At 50.9% G+C, this 18,482-nt stretch overlaps 7 protein-coding genes across 7 annotated transcripts; 4 read left to right on the forward strand and 3 right to left on the reverse strand.

Annotated features, from left to right (window-relative positions):
- Positions 1 to 589: 589 nt before the first annotated feature.
- Positions 590 to 2,908, reverse strand: BDZ83DRAFT_680323 (short chain dehydrogenase). The gene is made up of 7 exons (XM_060511200.1): positions 2,412 to 2,908; positions 2,245 to 2,323; positions 1,719 to 2,113; positions 1,486 to 1,543; positions 1,347 to 1,399; positions 1,158 to 1,280; positions 590 to 1,066 (listed from the first exon to the last, which is right to left on the reverse strand). The coding sequence occupies exons 1-7, from the start codon at positions 2,480 to 2,482 to the stop codon at positions 1,006 to 1,008; spliced, it is 840 nt and encodes a 279-aa protein (XP_060360376.1). The 5' UTR covers positions 2,483 to 2,908; the 3' UTR covers positions 590 to 1,005.
- A 271-nt stretch (positions 2,909 to 3,179) lies between these two features.
- BDZ83DRAFT_635485 (general substrate transporter) lies at positions 3,180 to 5,836 on the forward strand. The gene is made up of 8 exons (XM_060509179.1): positions 3,180 to 3,673; positions 3,741 to 3,818; positions 3,884 to 4,120; positions 4,225 to 4,647; positions 4,722 to 4,864; positions 4,935 to 5,110; positions 5,183 to 5,258; positions 5,311 to 5,836. Exons 1-8 carry the CDS (start codon positions 3,571 to 3,573, stop codon positions 5,542 to 5,544), a joined length of 1,470 nt encoding a protein of 489 aa, XP_060360377.1. The 5' UTR covers positions 3,180 to 3,570; the 3' UTR covers positions 5,545 to 5,836.
- A 571-nt stretch (positions 5,837 to 6,407) lies between these two features.
- BDZ83DRAFT_587889 (uncharacterized protein) lies at positions 6,408 to 7,478 on the forward strand (the record flags this gene model as incomplete). The annotated part of the gene is made up of 2 exons (XM_060506082.1): positions 6,408 to 7,093; positions 7,172 to 7,478. The coding sequence occupies 2 exons, from the start codon at positions 6,408 to 6,410 to the stop codon at positions 7,476 to 7,478; spliced, it is 993 nt and encodes a 330-aa protein (XP_060360378.1).
- Positions 7,479 to 7,550: 72 nt separating this feature from the next.
- BDZ83DRAFT_756220 (Alpha/Beta hydrolase protein) lies at positions 7,551 to 8,822 on the reverse strand (the record flags this gene model as incomplete). Its single annotated transcript, XM_060514717.1, has 4 exons — positions 7,551 to 8,144; positions 8,204 to 8,264; positions 8,318 to 8,676; positions 8,760 to 8,822. The coding sequence occupies 4 exons, from the start codon at positions 8,820 to 8,822 to the stop codon at positions 7,551 to 7,553; spliced, it is 1,077 nt and encodes a 358-aa protein (XP_060360379.1).
- Positions 8,823 to 11,773: 2,951 nt separating this feature from the next.
- Positions 11,774 to 13,107, forward strand: BDZ83DRAFT_635493 (haloacid dehalogenase-like hydrolase). The gene is made up of 2 exons (XM_060509180.1): positions 11,774 to 12,158; positions 12,238 to 13,107. Exons 1-2 carry the CDS (start codon positions 12,150 to 12,152, stop codon positions 12,976 to 12,978), a joined length of 750 nt encoding a protein of 249 aa, XP_060360380.1. The 5' UTR covers positions 11,774 to 12,149; the 3' UTR covers positions 12,979 to 13,107.
- Positions 13,108 to 13,126: 19 nt separating this feature from the next.
- On the reverse strand, positions 13,127 to 15,178 carry BDZ83DRAFT_635495 (uncharacterized protein). The gene is made up of 4 exons (XM_060509181.1): positions 14,650 to 15,178; positions 14,372 to 14,588; positions 13,891 to 14,273; positions 13,127 to 13,820 (listed from the first exon to the last, which is right to left on the reverse strand). Exons 1-4 carry the CDS (start codon positions 14,757 to 14,759, stop codon positions 13,214 to 13,216), a joined length of 1,317 nt encoding a protein of 438 aa, XP_060360381.1. The 5' UTR covers positions 14,760 to 15,178; the 3' UTR covers positions 13,127 to 13,213.
- Positions 15,179 to 16,937: 1,759 nt separating this feature from the next.
- BDZ83DRAFT_587896 (dienelactone hydrolase) lies at positions 16,938 to 17,909 on the forward strand (the record flags this gene model as incomplete). The annotated part of the gene is made up of 2 exons (XM_060506083.1): positions 16,938 to 17,547; positions 17,704 to 17,909. The coding sequence occupies 2 exons, from the start codon at positions 16,938 to 16,940 to the stop codon at positions 17,907 to 17,909; spliced, it is 816 nt and encodes a 271-aa protein (XP_060360382.1).
- Positions 17,910 to 18,482: the final 573 nt, after the last annotated feature.

An 18,482-nucleotide genomic window follows, 5' to 3' on the forward strand; every position in this document is an offset into this window, starting at 1 on the left:
ACCGCGTGAGGCAGGCGGTGGTGCTGCTGCTGATGCGGGGGACTGACCATCGTCGTAGAAGGCCGGCGGTCGGTGACGGGGGCGGCGGCAGCGGTGTCCACAGACATGGTGTTGCGATTATTACGTCGGCGACTCGGTGTGCTCGGTTTCTCCTCCTTCTCCTCCTCCTTTTCGGTCCAAGCGTGTGGGCGTGAGGGGGCAGCGGCGGCGGCGGAAGCGGCAACGGCAGCGCGCGGTGAATGTCGGGCCACCGCGGCGGTTGGTGATGGACCGATGGTGTTTGGATTGAGTGGAGCACAACTGAGGGGGGACTCTGGGGACTCTGGAGGCGTGAGAGCCCGGATGCGAAGGGGGTAAAGAGAGCATCGGCACGGCAATCCAGGGTTGGTCGTCCGTCATCCACGGAAGTACGGCAATGTGGCTGGCTTGTTTCGGCGATAGTTGGGGGGGGTTTTAATGTTTTTTCTGTCTAGCGGTGGTATTGTCGGCGTAAAATTCGATGCATGACGCACCTTTTGACGGTGAAGGTTTACGCACTACCCTGTTTTGCGACTCTCAAGACTTCACAAATGTATACTTTTAAGGAGTAGGGTATAATTCGCAGGTCTTACCGATCGAGAGCTAGCTCGTCCCCAAAACCCCTCTTCCTTTGAACTTTGAGTTTATGGCGGCACAGCTGACTTCTAAGGGGGAAACGGTAGGGAGTACTTGACAGCACTCTAGGATCTGCACTAATACTATCCGTACCTATCCGTACTAACTAGCATAGTAGTAGCTGCATAGGATTCGAGACCCTGTTGAACTCTACACAAGGTTGGTCTCAACATCCATGTCCAATCGCGTGGATATCACCAACAAGACAAAAACTCCTGCTCGTCATCTGCGACGAAGCAGAAAAGTTCCCATTTTCTTTTCCCAAGTAATAGCGTTCCATTCGGCGAACAATCTCTATTTTGCCTCGGTGGGTTAGAAAAGTCTCGGAGTCTCCTCCCTCTCGTTCGGCACTCATTTCAACCCGCCGGCGAGGACCAGCTCTTGGCCAGTAAGATATCCAGTCTTGACAAACCTGGGGGCGGACGGCGATCACTGGTCAGCACAAATTGAGAAAAAACAAAAGAGCACCACAATAGTTCCCGCCGGTCAGTTCGGTAACTTACATTACGACTACGTTTGACACTTCCTCGGGAGCGCCTAATCTGTGGACCGGGACGCTGGCAGCAATGGCCAGCCCCGGATCTGTGGACCTCAACTCCTCAAGGTCATCTTTACTATCCCAGGTTCTATAGGGTGCTCATGTCAGTAAAATGCCAAGACGGGACTATACACGACAAATGTCTGCTGCTCACGTTGATTTCGGAGTGGCAATCATGCCAGTGGCCCCAATCATGGCGGGCAGCACCTGAGAAGCAATGTCAGCACAGCCCAAGCAACAGTCCATACTTCACTTCGACCCTCGGCCCGAAGACGATGAAAGTTGAGGCTTACAATATTCACGGTAACACCCTCCGGTGCCAAGAACGTGGCCAAATTAAGACCCATTGAGCTGCGGCTTAGAGTTAGACAAGCTTCGGCCCCCATTTCTCGGTCTCGCCGTAAACCACCCCAGAAGACCGGGACATCCCGTCGGGGAACTAATTAAGAAGATATACGAACATGCCAAGTGCGGATAGGCACATCCCAAAAGGCAACAAGAAAAAGAGGACTGGGAAACTACTCACCAGAGAGCACCCTTGGTAGCGGCGTAGTGGCACCCGTTGATTCCCCCACCGCGGCTCGCAATGCTGCCCACGAGAACGACACGGCCCCACCCCTGAGCGCGCATGCCGGGCAGGCAGGCCTTTGTCACGACGAACTGGCTGCGGGCGTTGACCTCCATCATCTCGTCCCAGTCGTCCTCGCCAATGTCCGCCGGGTCGCGGATCCGGCGACCGAGTCCGGCGTTGGCGACGAGCACCGAGACGGCCTTGTGCTTCTGCGCGACATCGCTGTTGGCGAAGATGCCGGGCACCAGGTTCCGGGTCGATTCCCTGGAGGAAAGGTCGGCCTGAAAGGGGACGAAGAGCTGCGATGGATACTTGTCGCGCAGCTGTTGAGCTAGAGCATCCGCCTTCGCCTGTTCTGGATGTTAATATACCGAAGAGATTAGGCCCGTGGTTTGCGTGGGTGGCCTCACGGGCCGTAGACCCGTACGGTTCCCCGTGCACCCCGTGGCCCCCTCCCCATCTATCATCGGTGATGCCGTACCTGACTTGACGAATAGTGTAGTGCGACATCGCAGCCCTCTGCGGCGAGAGCATGGGCAACAGATGAGCCTATGCCACCACTGATCGCCGGTGAAGATTATCTGGTCAGCGGGAACATACGATGACAGCCTCACTAGCGGAGGGGTTCAAGGTGGGATGGCCACTTACCTCGCCCCTGTCACTAGAGCTAGGCGGCCCTGGGTGGTGTTGTCTGTGCTTCTAATGCTGTATTGGACCATCTTGACAGTTGGACCCTTGTAACAGACCTGCAAGCGGTTCGAGACTTTTGGTATGCACCTTGAAGATAGGTAGGTAACAGAGCACGAGCTATTCCTGTTCGAGAGGTACTCGTCGGCGTCGTGTCTGGACTGGGATATCTGGGCTATTCCGTAGGTACGGAGGTAGACATCCAAAGGTTTAGATGAGTTGGTTCATAAGGTCGATTGAGAGGGCCCTGAATGAGGGGTTGGGAGAGGCGCGGATCGAAGGCCGAGCTTTGATAGCCGAGAATGTTCAATTGCCGCCGCTATCGGTGACAGTAAACTGGAGCATGAATCGCGGGTGGCACCAAACATGCCACAGCACATCGTATTGTTCTCGTGTAAAGGGAATGGCAAAGACGCCCTTTTCTAGTTAGGGACACTATTTGATGGCTACTGCAAGGCAATTGAGAGCTTTCGGCAAATGAACATTGAACAGCTGACCTGGATCCATCTCTATAGTGTATTGGCAATTGCTGACCTTCAAGTCTCTTGAGTATTGTCAATTGCCGACTTTGAGGTCGTGACGCGGTCACAAAGAAGCTACAACGCCACGAATGCGTACCAAAAGTCCAAACTTTCAGTAGCCGACGCGTCTCACCAGCAGAAACTCTGCCTGCATCGGTTATCCAGAAAGCCACTCTTTTGCTTGCGTGTCAACATTTGAATTGCCGTCCGATGAAGCAAGTTGCTAAGAAAACTCTGACGCGATTGGTCTCGAGATGGCTCAGACGGCATTCGACGTCTCCCCTTTCCGCAGTGAAACCCCAAACCCCCCGCAGAAATGCTCTACCCCGTGTTGTGTGGATTCCCGGGGAAGTGGTACTAAACGCGTCGATCTTGATACTTGGCGTATGATCACGAACTATCCGATCGTTTCTGAAATTGTGTCCATGTGTTTATAAACGTTCACAGAGAACCTTCGGACGACAGCTTTCGCGGGGAAGCGTTCTGGTTCAGTTCAGACAGTGAGCTTACCGCACGCTCAAGGTGCAAGAGCCGCTTCTTTTCTACACGCCATACTCTTTCAACTCCTGAGTTTACAGAGACGAAACTCTTTACTCAAGATGGGTGAACTTCGAGGGCAGCGGCTTGTCTTGGCCGTCAGCGTTCTTACATCGTTGGGTTTTATGCTCATTGGTTATGACAATGGCCTCATGGGAGGCTTGGGTAGGTTAACTCTACAGACTACAACGAGCTGCCAAGAGTTGGATCACTTTCTAACAGTTCTCTTTAGTCAATGCCCCGGCATTCAACTCGACGTTCGACTCTCCGGATCCGACCATGACAGGCCTCATTGTGGCAATCTACGAAGGCAAGTTGACTTGACGAGGGGACTCGAAGTCCACTATTGCGGTCAACTGACTGTGGTATCTCTAGTTGGTTGTTTCTTTGGTTGTGTAGCAACGGCGATATTCGGCGAGAAGTACGGCCGCCGGAAGACCATTGGAACCGGTTGCTCTATCATGGTCGTCGGTGCTATCATCCAAGCTGCTTCATACGGACGCGCCCAGATGATTGTCGGGCGAATCGTCTCGGGTGTCGGAATGGGCATCGTCAACTCCACTGTACCTGTCCTTCAAGCCGAATTCAGCCCCAAAGCAAGCCGTGGCATTTGTAAGTTGGAACTTTCCCGTAGATGCAGCTGAGGTTGCAAGGCATCTCGACCGACTTTAAAGTCAGGAAACTGTGTAGACCTTTGCTAACCTCACGAATTACAGACGTCTGCGCACAACTATCTACCCTAAACTTTGGAATCTTCCTCATCTACTGGATCGACTACGCTTTCTCGTCACACCTTGAAAGCTACGCCTGGAGAGTCCCGGTTGCTCTGCAGTGCATCTGCATCCTGCCGATGTTCATCATTCTGCAAATCATACCAGAGACCCCACGATGGCTTGCGGCACACAACCGATCAGATGAATGCCTGGCCGTCCTGAAGCGCCTCAAGTGTGACGAGGACGAGGACACAATTCTTGCTCTGCACAACTCGATCACGCAAACGGTAACGTACGAGGCCGAGAATAGCGCGAGCTCGTGGCGAGATCTCTTGGTGCAAGACCGTATTCAGAGCCAGAGGAGATTTCTCATTGCGTGTTTCTTGCAAGGCGCACAGCAGCTCGGAGGAATCAATGCTATCATCTGTGAGTCATATTCATAACTAAAATCGTTTCTTTCTATTTTGATTCAGGTATACTGACAGCTGTCCTTTTTGAAGACTACAGCGGCACTCTCTTTGAGAAGAGCATCGGATTCGATAGCCACATGTCGAGTCTCATGTCTGGATTCTTACAGACTTGGTTCTTCGTTGCCTCGTTTATTCCATGGTTCTTGATCGATCGCGTGGGCAGGCGACCCTTGGTAAAGATTCATCCCCCCTTCATTTCCCCAAACCGTGGTGGGAAAAAGTCAAATTAACGAGATACGACAGCTCTTGTCCATGATTAGCGTCATGGCGGTCGTCATGGCAGTTCAAGCAGCTCTTATCTACCAGGTCCAGAACTCTACTGCCATCGCCAAATCAGCTGGCATTGGCGCTGCGGCAATGCTGTTCGTTTTCCAGGGTGCCTTTACCATCGGCTTCCAGGCAACCGTCTGGGTTTACCCGTAAGTCTCCTCATCTAGCTGTTCTACCCTTCGTGTGGAGTCTTTGCGCTAACTGCCGTGCTCGTATTACAGGTCGGAGATTTTGCCTTTGCGGATTCGGCAGCTCGGCTCGTCTATTTCCAGTGCAACCAACTGGATTTTCAATTACGTGAGTCACCTTGCGATCGAGATAAATGAGCGTTTTCTTACCAACTTGAAAGATGGTTGTCCAAATTACTCCGATCTCTATCTCGAGTATTGGATGGCGCACTTACATCATCTTTGCGGTTTTGAACGCGGCGTGGGTACCCGTCATCTACCTGTTCTTCCCCGAAACCAAGGGATTGGAGCTGGAGGATGTTGATCGCCTGTTTGCCGGCGATGACTTTGAAAATACGATCCATGACAGAGACAGCAAGCATGAAGTCTGGGATATCGAAGATGTCAGGGCGTGATTGTGGTAGCTGCTGGGTTAAGACTCAAAAAGCACAGATTGGAAGCCATTGCGGCAAAACGAAAAAGGGGGCATTGAACGTAGATTTGCTGAGTGAACTTCATGTGAAATTCTTGGTATGAATAAGAGCAGAGTTCTAAAACCGATCATCTGTGATATGGTATCTTTTACGTTCGTTAGCAGTCTTCATGCAGTTGCTCTGGCACGGCCAAGACGAGCCAGTCTCAAAAAGTGGACGGAATGCTATCTTCATGGCTCAACTGGCGAGAAGACCCTCTTCTGGGTAAAATTGGTATTTGATAACTTCTCTGAGAATCTAGAAATCCATCTGAGGGAGAAAGCTCTCGATGCTCATCGACCTCGATACATGAAGGACTCGAACTTCCCGCATCCTGACTCGGTGACGCGGCTTGGACTACAACTAGCATGGTAACAGTCTACACTCTACAGCAACCGGTTGGCCTCCGGTGAAACTGAAATTATGTTGACGTGCAATCCTTGAGTGGACTAATACAATCAATATTCGTAGGCCCTCGTTGTGTAAACGCCGACCCGTGACTATGCACGTGAGGGAGACGCAGCTCTTGAGACATTTGCCGAACGCAGGCCGAACGCTGGCCACAGACCCACGAACTCTATCCTGTGACAGGAACAGGTGCATCGTGCCCGCAATCGTGCCCCGCATCCGTGCGACCTGGAGACACAAAAACACGCCAACTGATTGCTCTTCAACCGCCGTCCAACCGTTGAACGTCGACGCCAAGAATTCCCGCAGTACTTCTCGAAGAACCTTCTTGGCAGTTGAAGGAAATACGACGTTCATATTAATCAGCTCACCGCATAACTCATCTTCAGCTTCTCGCAATGGCAAACTTTGTCGTCTACGACGACCGAGTCAAGAAGCTGTTCGGCTCCGCACCGTCGCTCGAGTTGTTGCACGAGAACCAGGACTACCCTTTCGCTCATGAGGCAGGCGTCTTCATCGAGCGCAACAATACGCTTTTCATTACCAGCAACCAGTACAACGACCATGCAGCCGGCGGTCGCAAGATCCAGATCTGCCGCGTCACGCTGCCGTCTGATGGCAGTTCCAAGACGAAATGTGAGGAGATCAACCCCGCCATTATAACGATGGCCAACGGAGGCGTCAACTACCTGGACGGGGTCGTCTTCTGCGCCCAAGGCACGCACTCCGCGCCTGGAGGCCTGGTATTCATGGAGGCGGAACCGCCCTACCAGACCCGTATGATGGTCAACTCGTTCCACGGACGGGAGTTCAACTCTGTCAACGACGTTGTGGTGCACAGTGACGGCTCTCTGTGGTTCACCGACCCGATTTATGGCTATGAACAGGGTATCCGGCCGAAGCCGAAGCTTCCCAACCAAGTTTACAGATATGATCCCATCCGTGGGTCGATTAGGGCCATGGCTGATGGCTTTGGCCGGCCGAATGGTATTTGCTTCAGCCCCGACGAGAAGACTGTGTACATTACGGACACCGACTGGATTCATGGCGATGGCTCCACTGATCTCACACGAGCGTCAACAATGTGAGTCCTCACTGCGTGGCTTCACCAGCTAGGGTACGACACCTCTATGAGATTAAATGAACTAACAAAGATTAACAGTTACGCATTCGATGTGGTCCCCTACTCAGGCGAGCCCTTTTTGACAAACAGGCGTCTCTTTGCCATGGCTGATACCGGCATCCCGGATGGCATCAAGTGCGACGTGCACGGAAACGTGTACAGCGGCTGCGGTGACGGTGTCAACATCTGGTCTGCAGGAGGTGTTTTGCTAGGAAAGATTCTGGTTCAGGGTGGTGCTGCCAACTTCTGCTTTGGCCGCAATGGAGAAATCTTCATTCTGAATGAGAACCGATTGTGGAGGGCCAAGTTGGCAGATGATACGAAGGGCGCATTACTGTGTATCTAAGCATATATACAAGCATGGTCTCGGTGTAAAATAGACGCACGAGCCTCAAAGAACTGAGAACAGCGTTTCTATCTACTTCTTCTGTTCCAACAGCCACTGAATACCCTTGAGAGTATCTTCCACGAAGGTCCTGCTCTTCTCCAGCAGTGGCCAATTAGTCCAAAAGTAGTGAGGCAGCCCGGCGTAGATATCAAGCTTTGTCTTGACCCCAGCTTCCTCTCTCAACACCCGCTCATAGATGAGGCCCTCGTCCCGGAAGGGATCCAGCCCAGCCAGCTGGAAGTATGCAGGTGGCAGCCCCTTGTGACCTTGACTGATTCTGCCATAGTGAAACGGAATAAAGAGAGGACTCTCCACGTCGGGCTGGATGATAGCACGCAGTGCCGCTTCCCCATCACCGGTGGTATTGCCTATGACGGGGTCTTTGCATGGCGTGACGGAGGGGTGGCTGAGATACTCGGGGCGATACCTTTCGGGTATGGATTCGGGAGGAGCGAGGCACATGATAGCTGGGACGCAGAGGTATTGTCCCGTGAGCGGCGGGGAGAGATTGTTGTCGCGTGAGAGGTGGGCGAGGACAGCTGTGATGTTACCGCCCGCGGAGCCGCCACCGATGATGAAGCCTTGAGAAGGGTCTGCGCCTAGTTCGGTTGCGTTCTTAGCGGCCTGGGACACGATTCCTGGTCAGTCATAATACAATTATGGAGATGGTACACATGAGCTACCCATTGCAACGCGTCCCAGCTGTCATTGACACCGGTTGGAAAGGGGAATTCGGGAGCGAGTCTGCTTTAAGTCAGTGTCGATACCAAACATTAAGGTTCAGGCCGTAAGCTAACCGATACTCGACGTTGATGCAAACTGCGCCGAGATCCCTACTGAACAGGCGGCAGTTAACCTCTTCATCGGAGAGATCACCCATGCACCACCCGCCTTCGTGATACATAACAATGAGCGGGCTGCCCTTAGATGGGGCGTTCACAGGGGTGTAGATCCGAATGGCGATCTCATGGCCGTCACTCATGGTGACCTTGCGGTCTTCCTCGCGAACCTGCTCCGGAATGGGGCCGGGGAGGTATCGCAGGTGATGGGACTCACGCAAGCGCGTCGCTCGATGTTCTCGCATCGCGAAGAAGTCATTTCGTCCAAAGTAAGGATCTCCACGTTGCGGGTCACGGAGAGGCCGGGCAGCGAGTTCCTGGCGAAGGAGTCATGGTGTTAGCATTTATGCATGCACTGAGAAGATAAAGGTTAGTGGATTGTAAGCTGGCGTGAACTTACGGCCTCGATTGACGGATCGACTATGCCATAGGCGAGGAGTTCTTCACGAGTTCGCGGTGTCATAGCTCACAGTTTCGTTCAAATCAGTAAATCAGTCTAGCGAGTTGCTGAATGTGGTTCCAGATGAACTTTTGCGGTGTTTTGCGGGGATGTAAGCTGACGGAGCCCGTTGTGGACGTGGCACGTTGGAAACTTCAACGCTAATGTTGAGAAGGATCTCAGATTATCTAATCAGTAAAAACACAATGGAACGACTTGTATTGAGCATTGAATCGAAGTACAATTCAAAACTTGTCTTGGTTGAGATAAGCATACTTACTACCTTACCCGATGAATTCGTAGTCTGCCCTATTCCGCGTAGTGCAATCGGAAAGAGGACGCCTTGGTTGCCTCAAGTAACATAGCCCACACAAAGGTGGTTTCAAATCCGTGTACAAACGGCAAATGCACACATTCGCGGAAAGATTTGAGATAGATCGCCTTTGATGGGAATAACATCTTTGATGGTACGGCTAATCGATCCAGACTATATTAGCTATGTCAAAAGAAGAGAGGCCGGGACTATTGTGATCCATCAACCAGTCGTCTGCTATGATATCCTATGCGTCGCAAGATGTATAGATGACTGTAAAGAACAACAAGCACCTGTTGGTGTTGTGTTTCATACTAAGGGAGGCGTCCAACACCATTGGCCCCAGTGAATGGGATTGTCATCGAGTTTTCGGCCCCCAAGGCTTCTGAGCGAGGGTTCAAGAGACAAGGGGCTTCGAATCACCAAGGAAACGGTCGAGAAAGCGATTGACCGAGCTGTCCACACCGATCAATTGGCTGGCACACGACAAGGCGACCAGTTGCCTTGCCAAGCCCTGGAAGAAAGGAACCCAAAGTCGACGCGGACGCGCCACCAAGCACGCGTGATGTACTAGATACCCTTGCCAGAAGTGTAAACAGCCTACACACCTCTTCTTTGGGGCCAATAGAATTAAGAGCTAATATCGGATCGTAGGACATGTCTCGCGGATTGCTGCATTTTGCCACCTTGAGGAAAGTGATTTCCGATGGACTCAAATGCTGGGAGACCGTGAGACGTCTGTAAGAGTCTCTCGAAAGGCACTGTCGAAGTGATGGTTTTGTTGAAACTCCAGTCTCGCGCCCAGAAACTTTAAGCCTGGAACGGCGAAAAGTGATTATTCAGGGAATTACTTGTGAACTGCAAGTTTTGAAGGCTGCGTCTGCCAGTGCGGCTGTAATTCCAATGACCCTTCACTTCCTCGAATGCCCCAGCCACCCGTCCTACCACTAAGAGAGACTGATGGGATTGATCAGGGGTTTGGATGTATCAGCACGACAGATCGTCGGTAATATCTCAGTGAGGTCTGTTGGAAGATTGTTGCAGCTACTAGCCAAAGAAGACCCTGTCCACGATGCGACGTGTCTCCTGCATCCTGCCACACCCTCACGAAGTCACGGCTAGGCAGAGCCATTGATTTGTCTACATTTCACGATACTGTCGAGAGAAGAGATTATCGAATGGCCGAAATTAATCCAAGAAGGAGAACAAAAGGATATGACCATTAGGGCTTCAGATGTCGCTGTTATCGTGGGTTAGCCTCCGATTTATTAGGGCCCCAAAAAGCCAACAGCTATCTCATGCTCCCCTTTGACTTTGCAGAGTCGGGTTAGGACTTAGAGGACCGCGCCTCGCACTCTTTCCTTCACTTTCTCCTCCTTTTCAGATTTTCTGCACGTCTTCAACCTGGATGAGACGCGGTGGTCTTGCATATCGCAACTCTTCATCGTTTTCTAAAGTCTTTTTAGAACGCCCCGAGTAAGTGAAAATTGTCAAAAAGACTCTAGCCATTCTTAACAATGTACAAGCGAGCGGTGGACAATCGATTTGATTGATCAAATCAGTTTGACCGAAGTACTCAGGCTGGCGGGATCGCGGTCCGCTAGCTAGATTACTGTCAATTATTGAACTACAAGAGCTAACTTCATAGATACGCAGAGGCCTATGACTTCGTCAGAGATGGAACGCGGTGGGGAGAGACATACGTCGCCCGCCAAGAATCCCACGTTTGTCAATAGTGTCTCCGTCAAGCCCGTCCAGCACTCGGCCGAGCACAGGCCTGACGACGCCGAGGCGGATATATCACAAGGTTTGACGGAACCTCAGCCTTCTCCTAGGGCAGAGCAGTGAGTCCCAAAACCATTTTACGCCCTTTTGCTTCTGACCAGCTAAGTTTATCTCTGTAGGCTCTCTGAATTCTCACGACTCCGAGCCTCAAGCACAGTTGCTGCACAATGCGGCTCTTCACGATCGACTCAAGCCTCACATGGAGAGCGGAGCGCAACTTCAGAAATCGATCAAATGCAGGGCTCGAAGGACCCGAAAGACTCGAAGGACCTGAAGGAGCAACGAGCTTCAGATAAAAGTAGCTATCGAGAGATTATGGAGGAATTGGTTAAACAGGCTGGCAGTCACCTTCATAACCAGAATAAGGAACCGAGCCAGGATGAGTTCGATATATCTTTTGAACGACTAACTAAGGTGTCACGAGAGCACAACAGCTCCAACTAGCAGCCACACTTTCAAGAGAACAAGAACTTAGTGTAGGAATCAACCACAGAACAGATGTTGTCCAAAATCGAAACGGTTCACTATCCACTTCACCGTCGGGGGCCTACCGTTGTCGACGGCTGTCGCGGCTCACGAGTCAGACCGGGATCCATTTTGCACCCAATCCACACTTTGATGGAGTCTTTCTGCGCCCTACGTCATCAAATGACATCATGCCGTCGCAGAACCGTTGACCGAAGGTTTTCGGTCCTTTTCGCAGCCTCCCGTTGGTCATCTTGAAGAGAATCAATGGGCGGGCCGATAGAGTGTTCCTTTCGAGGTCTGCCCCTCCAACCCCTCGATGTGGGTCATATCGGAAAGAAGCGTAGAGAGGAATGCCATTTCACAGCCTCATGTTGTAGACACTTGTCAAGTGCCAGATCAAGAGAAGAGAAGAGATGCCATCTATACCAGGTAATTGAGTACAGTTTCGGAGGGATTGTCAGGAACATCCTTGAGCCTTCCTGTCCACGCATTGCTGTCATTGGCAACGAAGCTTGCGATAAGACATCCTCGACAGGGAAGTAAATGCAGTGCCGTATTCCTGAAACCTGTCTGCGCTCTTTTTTTTTGGAACCCACTTGCCCCTCCATCCATGATCCGCCCAGGGACCGTCGCGTTGTTCCTGAAGATGACCCCCCACCTTTCACAAGCTCGCCGATCATTGAAAATCTGTCACCAACAGTAACAAAGTTTCTTTCTTCCCTCTCTTCACTCTGTTTTCTCCCTCATATCTTCATTTTTAGAATTGTCATTCCATATCCTTCAAGATGCCTCAGGTAAGCCAAAATCCCAGCTTCCATGGGTAAACATAATGAGCTATCTCAAGGTCATTCTATCTAACCGCTCTCATGACAGATCAAGTGCCTTCTCTTCGACTGCGATAACACGCTCGTTCTCTCCGAGAACGCTGCGTTTGAGGCCTGCGCCCAGCTCGCCAACCAGATCCTCGAGAAGTTCGGGTTCGAGAAGCGCTATGGCGGCACCGAGCTTATGCACCAGTTCGTCGGTCAGAACTTCCGCAGCATGATGACCGGCCTCTGCGCCCGTCACGGCTTCACCATCCCCGCCGACGAGTTCGACCAATGGGTCGCCAAGGAGCTCGACACAACCATTGCGAACCTCCGCGCAAAGGCTGAGCCCTGCGAGAACGTCATTGAGGTCCTCGAGAAGCTCCAGAAGGACAAGAAGTACCACATGGCCATCGTCTCCTCCTCCGCCATGCCTCGCGTTGTCGCCTCCATTGAGAAGACCAAGATGGACCAGTTCTTTGACAAGCCCGACGTTGGCATCTTCTCCGCTGCCAGCAGCATCGACCCCCCCGTCTCTAAGCCCAACCCGGCCATCTACCTCCACGCCTGCGAGAAGCTCGGCTACAAGCCTAGCGAGTGCATCGCCATCGAGGACAGCAGAAGCGGTGCTACCGCTGCCAAGAACGCCGGCATTCCCCTTTTGGGATACGTCGGACCCTACTACGAGGAGGGCCAGGAGAAGCTGGACTCCATGATTAAGCTCTTCAGCGAGGAGCTCGGCGCTTTTGATGTTATGCACAACTGGAAAGACTTTGAGAGCATCTTGGCCAAGTACGAGAGCTCATAGATACCCGGATACTGTTTAGACCTTTTTTGAAACGAATGGAAGCGCGGCATAGGCTAAAAGCTGCGTGAATGGCATGTCACACATATACTTATAGAGCTTGGAAAAATAGACACGAATTGAACGAGTAACAATCCACAGTGTCTCCTCAGGCGGCTAGTCTGAAGATTGCCCGTGAGAAAACGTCGGTCTATATGTAACACGTAATAACGACCTGAAAACAAGAGACCGGGCGACATCACGCCCCGGCTACGGTAATCGTAGTAGTAATTCTTACCGTGACAATCATTGTCTGGGACGGGTCTATCATTTGAGCTGGCTCAAATGTCATTCCAGGCGCAGGCGCTGTAATCACACTTGCCACCGTCAAGATATTTGTGATGGAGTCTACGTCGCGGCAACAGCAAGCTGCATCGAGTGACCCTTTGCCATCCTTGCCCCCCCTCAAAGCCAAGCCACCCACAATGGCGGACACCACACCAGTCAAAGATGATATCAGAGTTAGCACTAGAGCGATGACAGCTACCCAGTATAGAGTCAGTTCACGGTAACGCCGACGGTCACGCAAGAATTGCCTCAGAGTTCTTGGAGATGAGTTTGCAAACTCCTTTTCCAAATCTAGCAGTCGTGGGAGCCAGTAGTGATAATCAACTTTACGCCTTGAGGCAAAAGGCAGCCGTCCGGCACGGCGGTCGATGGCAGGTAGACTGTTGCGTGGCAAATTACGCTGCATCTTCTTGCTGTATTTCGTAAACCAGCTGTGGGTGTCTTTTTCGTAAGATGGGAGCAGTAAAGCCAATGTCCGAATAGTCTCTTCAAGAAACTTCGGATCGTCGAAATGAACACTTTGCCCTCCAAATTAGTATTGCTCATCATGTTTTCTTAATTATTGTTTAGGACAGGCTATTGGCTAACCTATTTAACGGCTCATTCCATGTCTGTAGCTTGGAAATAGCATAGACATTGAAGAAAACGTACACGGTGGGTCGCATCTTCCTGTTCCGGTGTTTTTGCACTAAAAGATGTTGAAATAGATTGTCGGTAGGCTGTATGACAAAATCGCCAAGTGTGTGCAAGTCGCGTAGAGTAAGCGTGCTTGAAAAGACTTGATCAGGTGGTGGCGAAGTTATGTCTTGATGACCGGGCAGAATGAGTCGAAAGGCGTCAGTCATTGGAGTGCGAGCGCCTTCCCAGGCGAAAATGTGTTCACCTGGCGTTCGGCTCAAGCCAGCTATGTTGTAGCGACGCAATAGCCAGACATCAACGGCGAAGTCGATGGAATTATAGGCTGCAGGAGGCTTGGAAGCAGTGTTAGTACAAGTTGGGGTGCTCCAGGACACATCAGTTGCCACAAGACTTGAACTCTTAAACAACAATCTTGAGAGGGAACACATACTACAGGCACATTAAGTTCCAGTGGATCTGTAAACCATCGATTGCATAAAATCCTAGCATATTGTCCGATCTCTTCGCGAGGCTGATTTCGGTTCTGTTGAATCAAATCGATCAGATCAACCAAGTGGCGGAAGTGACGAATTACGTGTAGACTCTCGGAAAAGACTTGCAGCTTTGCCTCCAAGGCAAAGACATAGCTGTCAAGCTCGGAAGCTGGTCTATCACATAGCTTAGAGTCAACCCAAGTCTAGAGAGGGAATGTTTCTTTGGTTATACAACCCTTCATGTCTAGTGTAATCTGATCGCCATATACGACCTGCTAGAACCTTGGCCAGCTCGTCCGAGATGTGGGCACCTTGTAACCTGCAGTCGAGTACTTGTTGACTCATTTGAAGGAGGTGAAGGCGACGAGAAGAAGAACTAGATCCTTGCTTGCACAAGAAATTTGATCCGGCTTTTGAAAAGTTGGACTTGCAGAATCAGGTGCACCTTAAGAGAGATTATATTCTCCAGAACCACGCGGTGAGAAACCAAGAAAATACCTAGCGTAAGAAGTGATATTCGGCATCCCGCCCTTGACATCTTGGTGGGATTGGACTGATGCAATATGCAAATAGAAGTCATAGCCGCATGAATATTGAAAATCAGCGCTGAAGTTCTGAGACTTACCTACTGGTACGAAAACAATCGACCAATGTTTGGATAGGATCTGGAGAACTTCATGCTCTATGTTAGTAGCCTGCTCGAAAGGCGCTCTGGATATGTAAAGTCGATTGGTCACGCCGTGGGTTGTGACGCACCTCGATGGGAAAATGTTTTTCAGGCGTGTCAGGTCTGAATTTCTATTGGCGAATGACAGTAAAAAGAGATTTGTATGGTAAGTCGACGTCCAGAACAGGGTGCAGCTGACCACAGCCTGATTGCACGGGATGTGTTGATGTGGTGGTGGCAGTGATTTACATAAACAAATCATCAGAGGAATTTGCAAGGCACAATAAGCGGTGGCGCTGCGCATGTGCGCGCCTTTGACCGAAAAAAGTCTGAGCTCTAAAATATTCATCAGTCCCTCTCGCGGAGTGTCTCCGCAAGGGCGGCAAGGCGTATTTCAGGCCCGATATATATAGTGCCTGTAGAGGCGGACATCCTTTGGGGCCACATCGTCAATATGGAAGTGTCCAAATCTACGTTATCGTCACCAAGTTTCAGAGAGCATTTCAGCCTTGAGTAGGAATCCATCATCTCATGACTTTCAGCTATGTACCTCACTGGAAGGAGAAGATCGGTGCGCGAGCAGACCGGCGGGGAATCAATCAACAAGGCAAATTTCAGCACCCTGCGCCAAAATTCATCATACTTACGCGGCGGAGACTCATAAGTCTACTATGCTACAAAACACAAGGCGCATACTCAGATTCCCGACCTCATGTTGTTCAGAGCGAAGAAGAATACTCTGTCAACGGCGAGACCATGTGGTCGCTGAAGCCAGGATCGAACGCCGAGACCTCTTGGTTTCAATTGGAGAAGACAATAGATTCTTTCATCGCAGTCACCCCAGTCGACGAATATCATTTCACTCCCAAAATCGTTGCTGAAGCATACGAAATGGGACGAGAAAAGAACAAAACACAACCAACAGTGCTCATCAGCTGCTCCTCCCAATCTTACGGAAATGAAATGGCAAAGACATTGCGGAGGAGCGGAGTGCTCGAGACTCACTCAACTACCTTCCGGGTGCTGGTTCGTCCTTAGTTATGTTGTGGAGATTAGATGGTCTACCTTATTACGGGATATACTTGAGTAGAGCCATTGTGTATCTAGGTAGGAAATTAGTTGTGAACATAAAATTCTCATCTGTCATTCTATTGGGTATTAGGCCAACCATGTTGAAGATTTACGCGGAAGAAACAGGTCAAAGGGAATATGGGCTTTGCTTAGGGTATGCTTAGATCTCTCGTCAAGCTTCGAATTGCAACTAAAAACCAATCAAATGACCATGTTGCCGATTGAGCAAGCTCGCTACATGTACTCATTTGAAAAGGTCTCATGAGAAATAGCTCTTGAAAATGCAGCGGACAGACACGCGTTATTAGGAATAAATAAGGGATATTTGTTGCGACCAAGAGCTCGCTTCTATTGACATCGGAGACACAAATATATTAATTAGTGGATGGGGATTTAACCGTGAGAAAATGACTTATTGAGACGGTGTCAGCTCGGAACAGGCTGGAAGTAGGTGAAAACTCAACTTTGGAAACTATATTTTCACATTCGCAGGGTTGTGAGATTCTATAATACAGGATTTGACCAAGGGAAGCTTCTAGGTAAAGTAGTTGCTAAACGAAGCACGTCATTCTCTCACAAACAAGGTTTCTAGATCGAACTTCTGGTCTGTGTGCCGCCGTTTGAAACCCCGCGGGGCCGCACTAACTCCATGTGCAGTCGGTACCGATGCGGCATTTCCTTTATCTCCCCGTTTCCGCCCCGATTTATTAAGCTCAGTTGCATCCGTTAGCACTCCAGTCATATTCGTTCACAGAAGACTCTAAGTATTATCATCAAAAAGTGAAATGGCGGAAAAATCATCCAGCAATCAAGAATATCTCGCCCAACCCCCGGCACCGTGTTGTTGGGCAGGCACTCTTCATGAAGGCAACCCCCGCGGCGATGTAGAAGACATCTTGGAGGTGCCCACTTACGTCGTCCGCCCGTCAGACGTGAAGCGCGCCCTACCGCCCAACGGACATGTCATCCTTTACTTCCCGGACGTGTGGGGCTTGTCCGTTAACGCCAAGTGCATCATGGACGGCTTCGCGTCCTCGGGATACACGGCGCTTGGCATGGACTTCTTCCGCGGCGACCCCATCTCCAAGTACCGCAACGCCAAAACCGATCCGTTGCCGGAGGGGTTTGACATGGCGGCCTGGCGCTCCAAGCACTGGAACTTTGCTACGGAAAATGTTCCTAAGTGGACGGCGGCGGTTAAGGAGAGATTTGGTGCCGAATTAAAGGCGGAGACGGGCAAGGAGACCAAGTTCGCTTGCGTTGGATATTGCTTCGGTGCGCCTTTTGTGTGCAATCTGCTCGCTGGGGCTGGTGGCGATGGGGAGCCGGTGGTTTCCGCTGGTGCATTTGCGCACCCGACGGCGTTGAAAGAGGAACATTTTACCAGCATTAAGAGTAAGTTTGGCCCTAAAAAAGCTGAGAAATTCTCCGGCCTGTCCACGAGGCAGCCAACCTGGCATGTATGAGCACAACTGTTTCGTTGTTGCCATGGCTCAGCGCGTCATTATTCCATCATTACAGGATCGAGACGGCTGACCCGATTTACCACAGAGCCTCTTCTACTGTCATGCGCTGAAAATGACCAAGCATTCCCGACTGAAGCAAGAAGGAAAGCAATTGATTACCTTCAAAGAGAGAAGAAGATTTATCACCTTCAGGTTTTCCAAGGCGTCTCACACGGTTTCGCCGTGAAAGGAGATCCAACAGAACCTTACCAGCGTGAGTCTCAGCAGCCAAAAGACTTTTACGTCATCTAAGATGATTTTAGCTAACTAAAAATAGTTGTTGTTGTTGTTGTTGTTGTATTTAACGCCGTGGCGGCCGGGCTAGAGCCCTTACCGCAGACCTCCCGAAGGGTATATGGCGTGGAGGGCCGTGAGCCAAGGCTACCTACTCTACAGTACGTCGTCTCTTTACATCGTCCTCCAAATCATGCCTTGTGGCCACTACGCGTTCTGTCTGTCCCCGGTTCCCGCTGGTGCCCCAGTTTCATTCTTTCCCAAATCGTCCCTTGGAATCGGGAGGTTCTTTGTAGTCCGCACTCACATCTACCTAGGTGTGGATGCTGCTACCGCAGACAGATCTTCTGGAAGAAGTCCGTCACGCGGAGAAAGGCCTCGAAGCCTCGTGGGTCGGTGATTAATCTCTTGAAGTAGGCCTCGAGAGATCCCATAGGACCTATGGGCTCGGGCATACTGCGAGAGTGGAGGGTCGGCCACCGTTGCCTCCTCGCCAGCGTTAGTCGACAGTAGACCAGGTGGTCCACGTCTTTCGCCTCTCCACAAGAGCACATCATTAGAGCGTCGTCGTGGTTGAAACGTCGGTGATAT

This window comes from Colletotrichum acutatum (assembly GCF_030867785.1).
Source record: "Colletotrichum acutatum strain CBS 112980 chromosome Unknown BDZ83scaffold_120, whole genome shotgun sequence".
Taxonomy (NCBI): Eukaryota; Fungi; Ascomycota; class Sordariomycetes; order Glomerellales; family Glomerellaceae; genus Colletotrichum; species Colletotrichum acutatum.

What these genes read in the sequence shown, in the direction of transcription:
- BDZ83DRAFT_635485 (XM_060509179.1), top strand. Translation starts at nt 3,571, where the DNA reads ATGGGTGAACTTCGAGGGCAGCGGCTTGTCTTGGCCGTCAGCGTTCTT. An exon ending in CAAAGCAAGCCGTGGCATTT is followed by an intron (nt 4,121 to 4,224) that starts GTAAGTTGGAAC and finishes CACGAATTACAG; the next exon opens with ACGTCTGCGCACAACTATCT. An exon ending in CCAACTGGATTTTCAATTAC is followed by an intron (nt 5,259 to 5,310) that starts GTGAGTCACCTT and finishes CCAACTTGAAAG; the next exon opens with ATGGTTGTCCAAATTACTCC.
- BDZ83DRAFT_680323 (XM_060511200.1), bottom strand. Translation starts at nt 2,482, where the DNA reads ATGGTCCAATACAGCATTAGAAGCACAGACAACACCACCCAGGGCCGC. An exon ending in GCTCTAGTGACAGGGGCGAG is followed by an intron (nt 2,324 to 2,411) that starts GTAAGTGGCCAT and finishes ACCGGCGATCAG; the next exon opens with TGGTGGCATAGGCTCATCTG. An exon ending in GTGTCAAACGTAGTCGTAAT is followed by an intron (nt 1,067 to 1,157) that starts GTAAGTTACCGA and finishes GTCCGCCCCCAG; the next exon opens with GTTTGTCAAGACTGGATATC.
- BDZ83DRAFT_635495 (XM_060509181.1), bottom strand. Translation starts at nt 14,759, where the DNA reads ATGAGTCAACAAGTACTCGACTGCAGGTTACAAGGTGCCCACATCTCG. An exon ending in TGGAACTTAATGTGCCTGTA is followed by an intron (nt 14,274 to 14,371) that starts GTATGTGTTCCC and finishes ACTGCTTCCAAG; the next exon opens with CCTCCTGCAGCCTATAATTC. An exon ending in TGGAATGAGCCGTTAAATAG is followed by an intron (nt 13,821 to 13,890) that starts GTTAGCCAATAG and finishes TGGAGGGCAAAG; the next exon opens with TGTTCATTTCGACGATCCGA.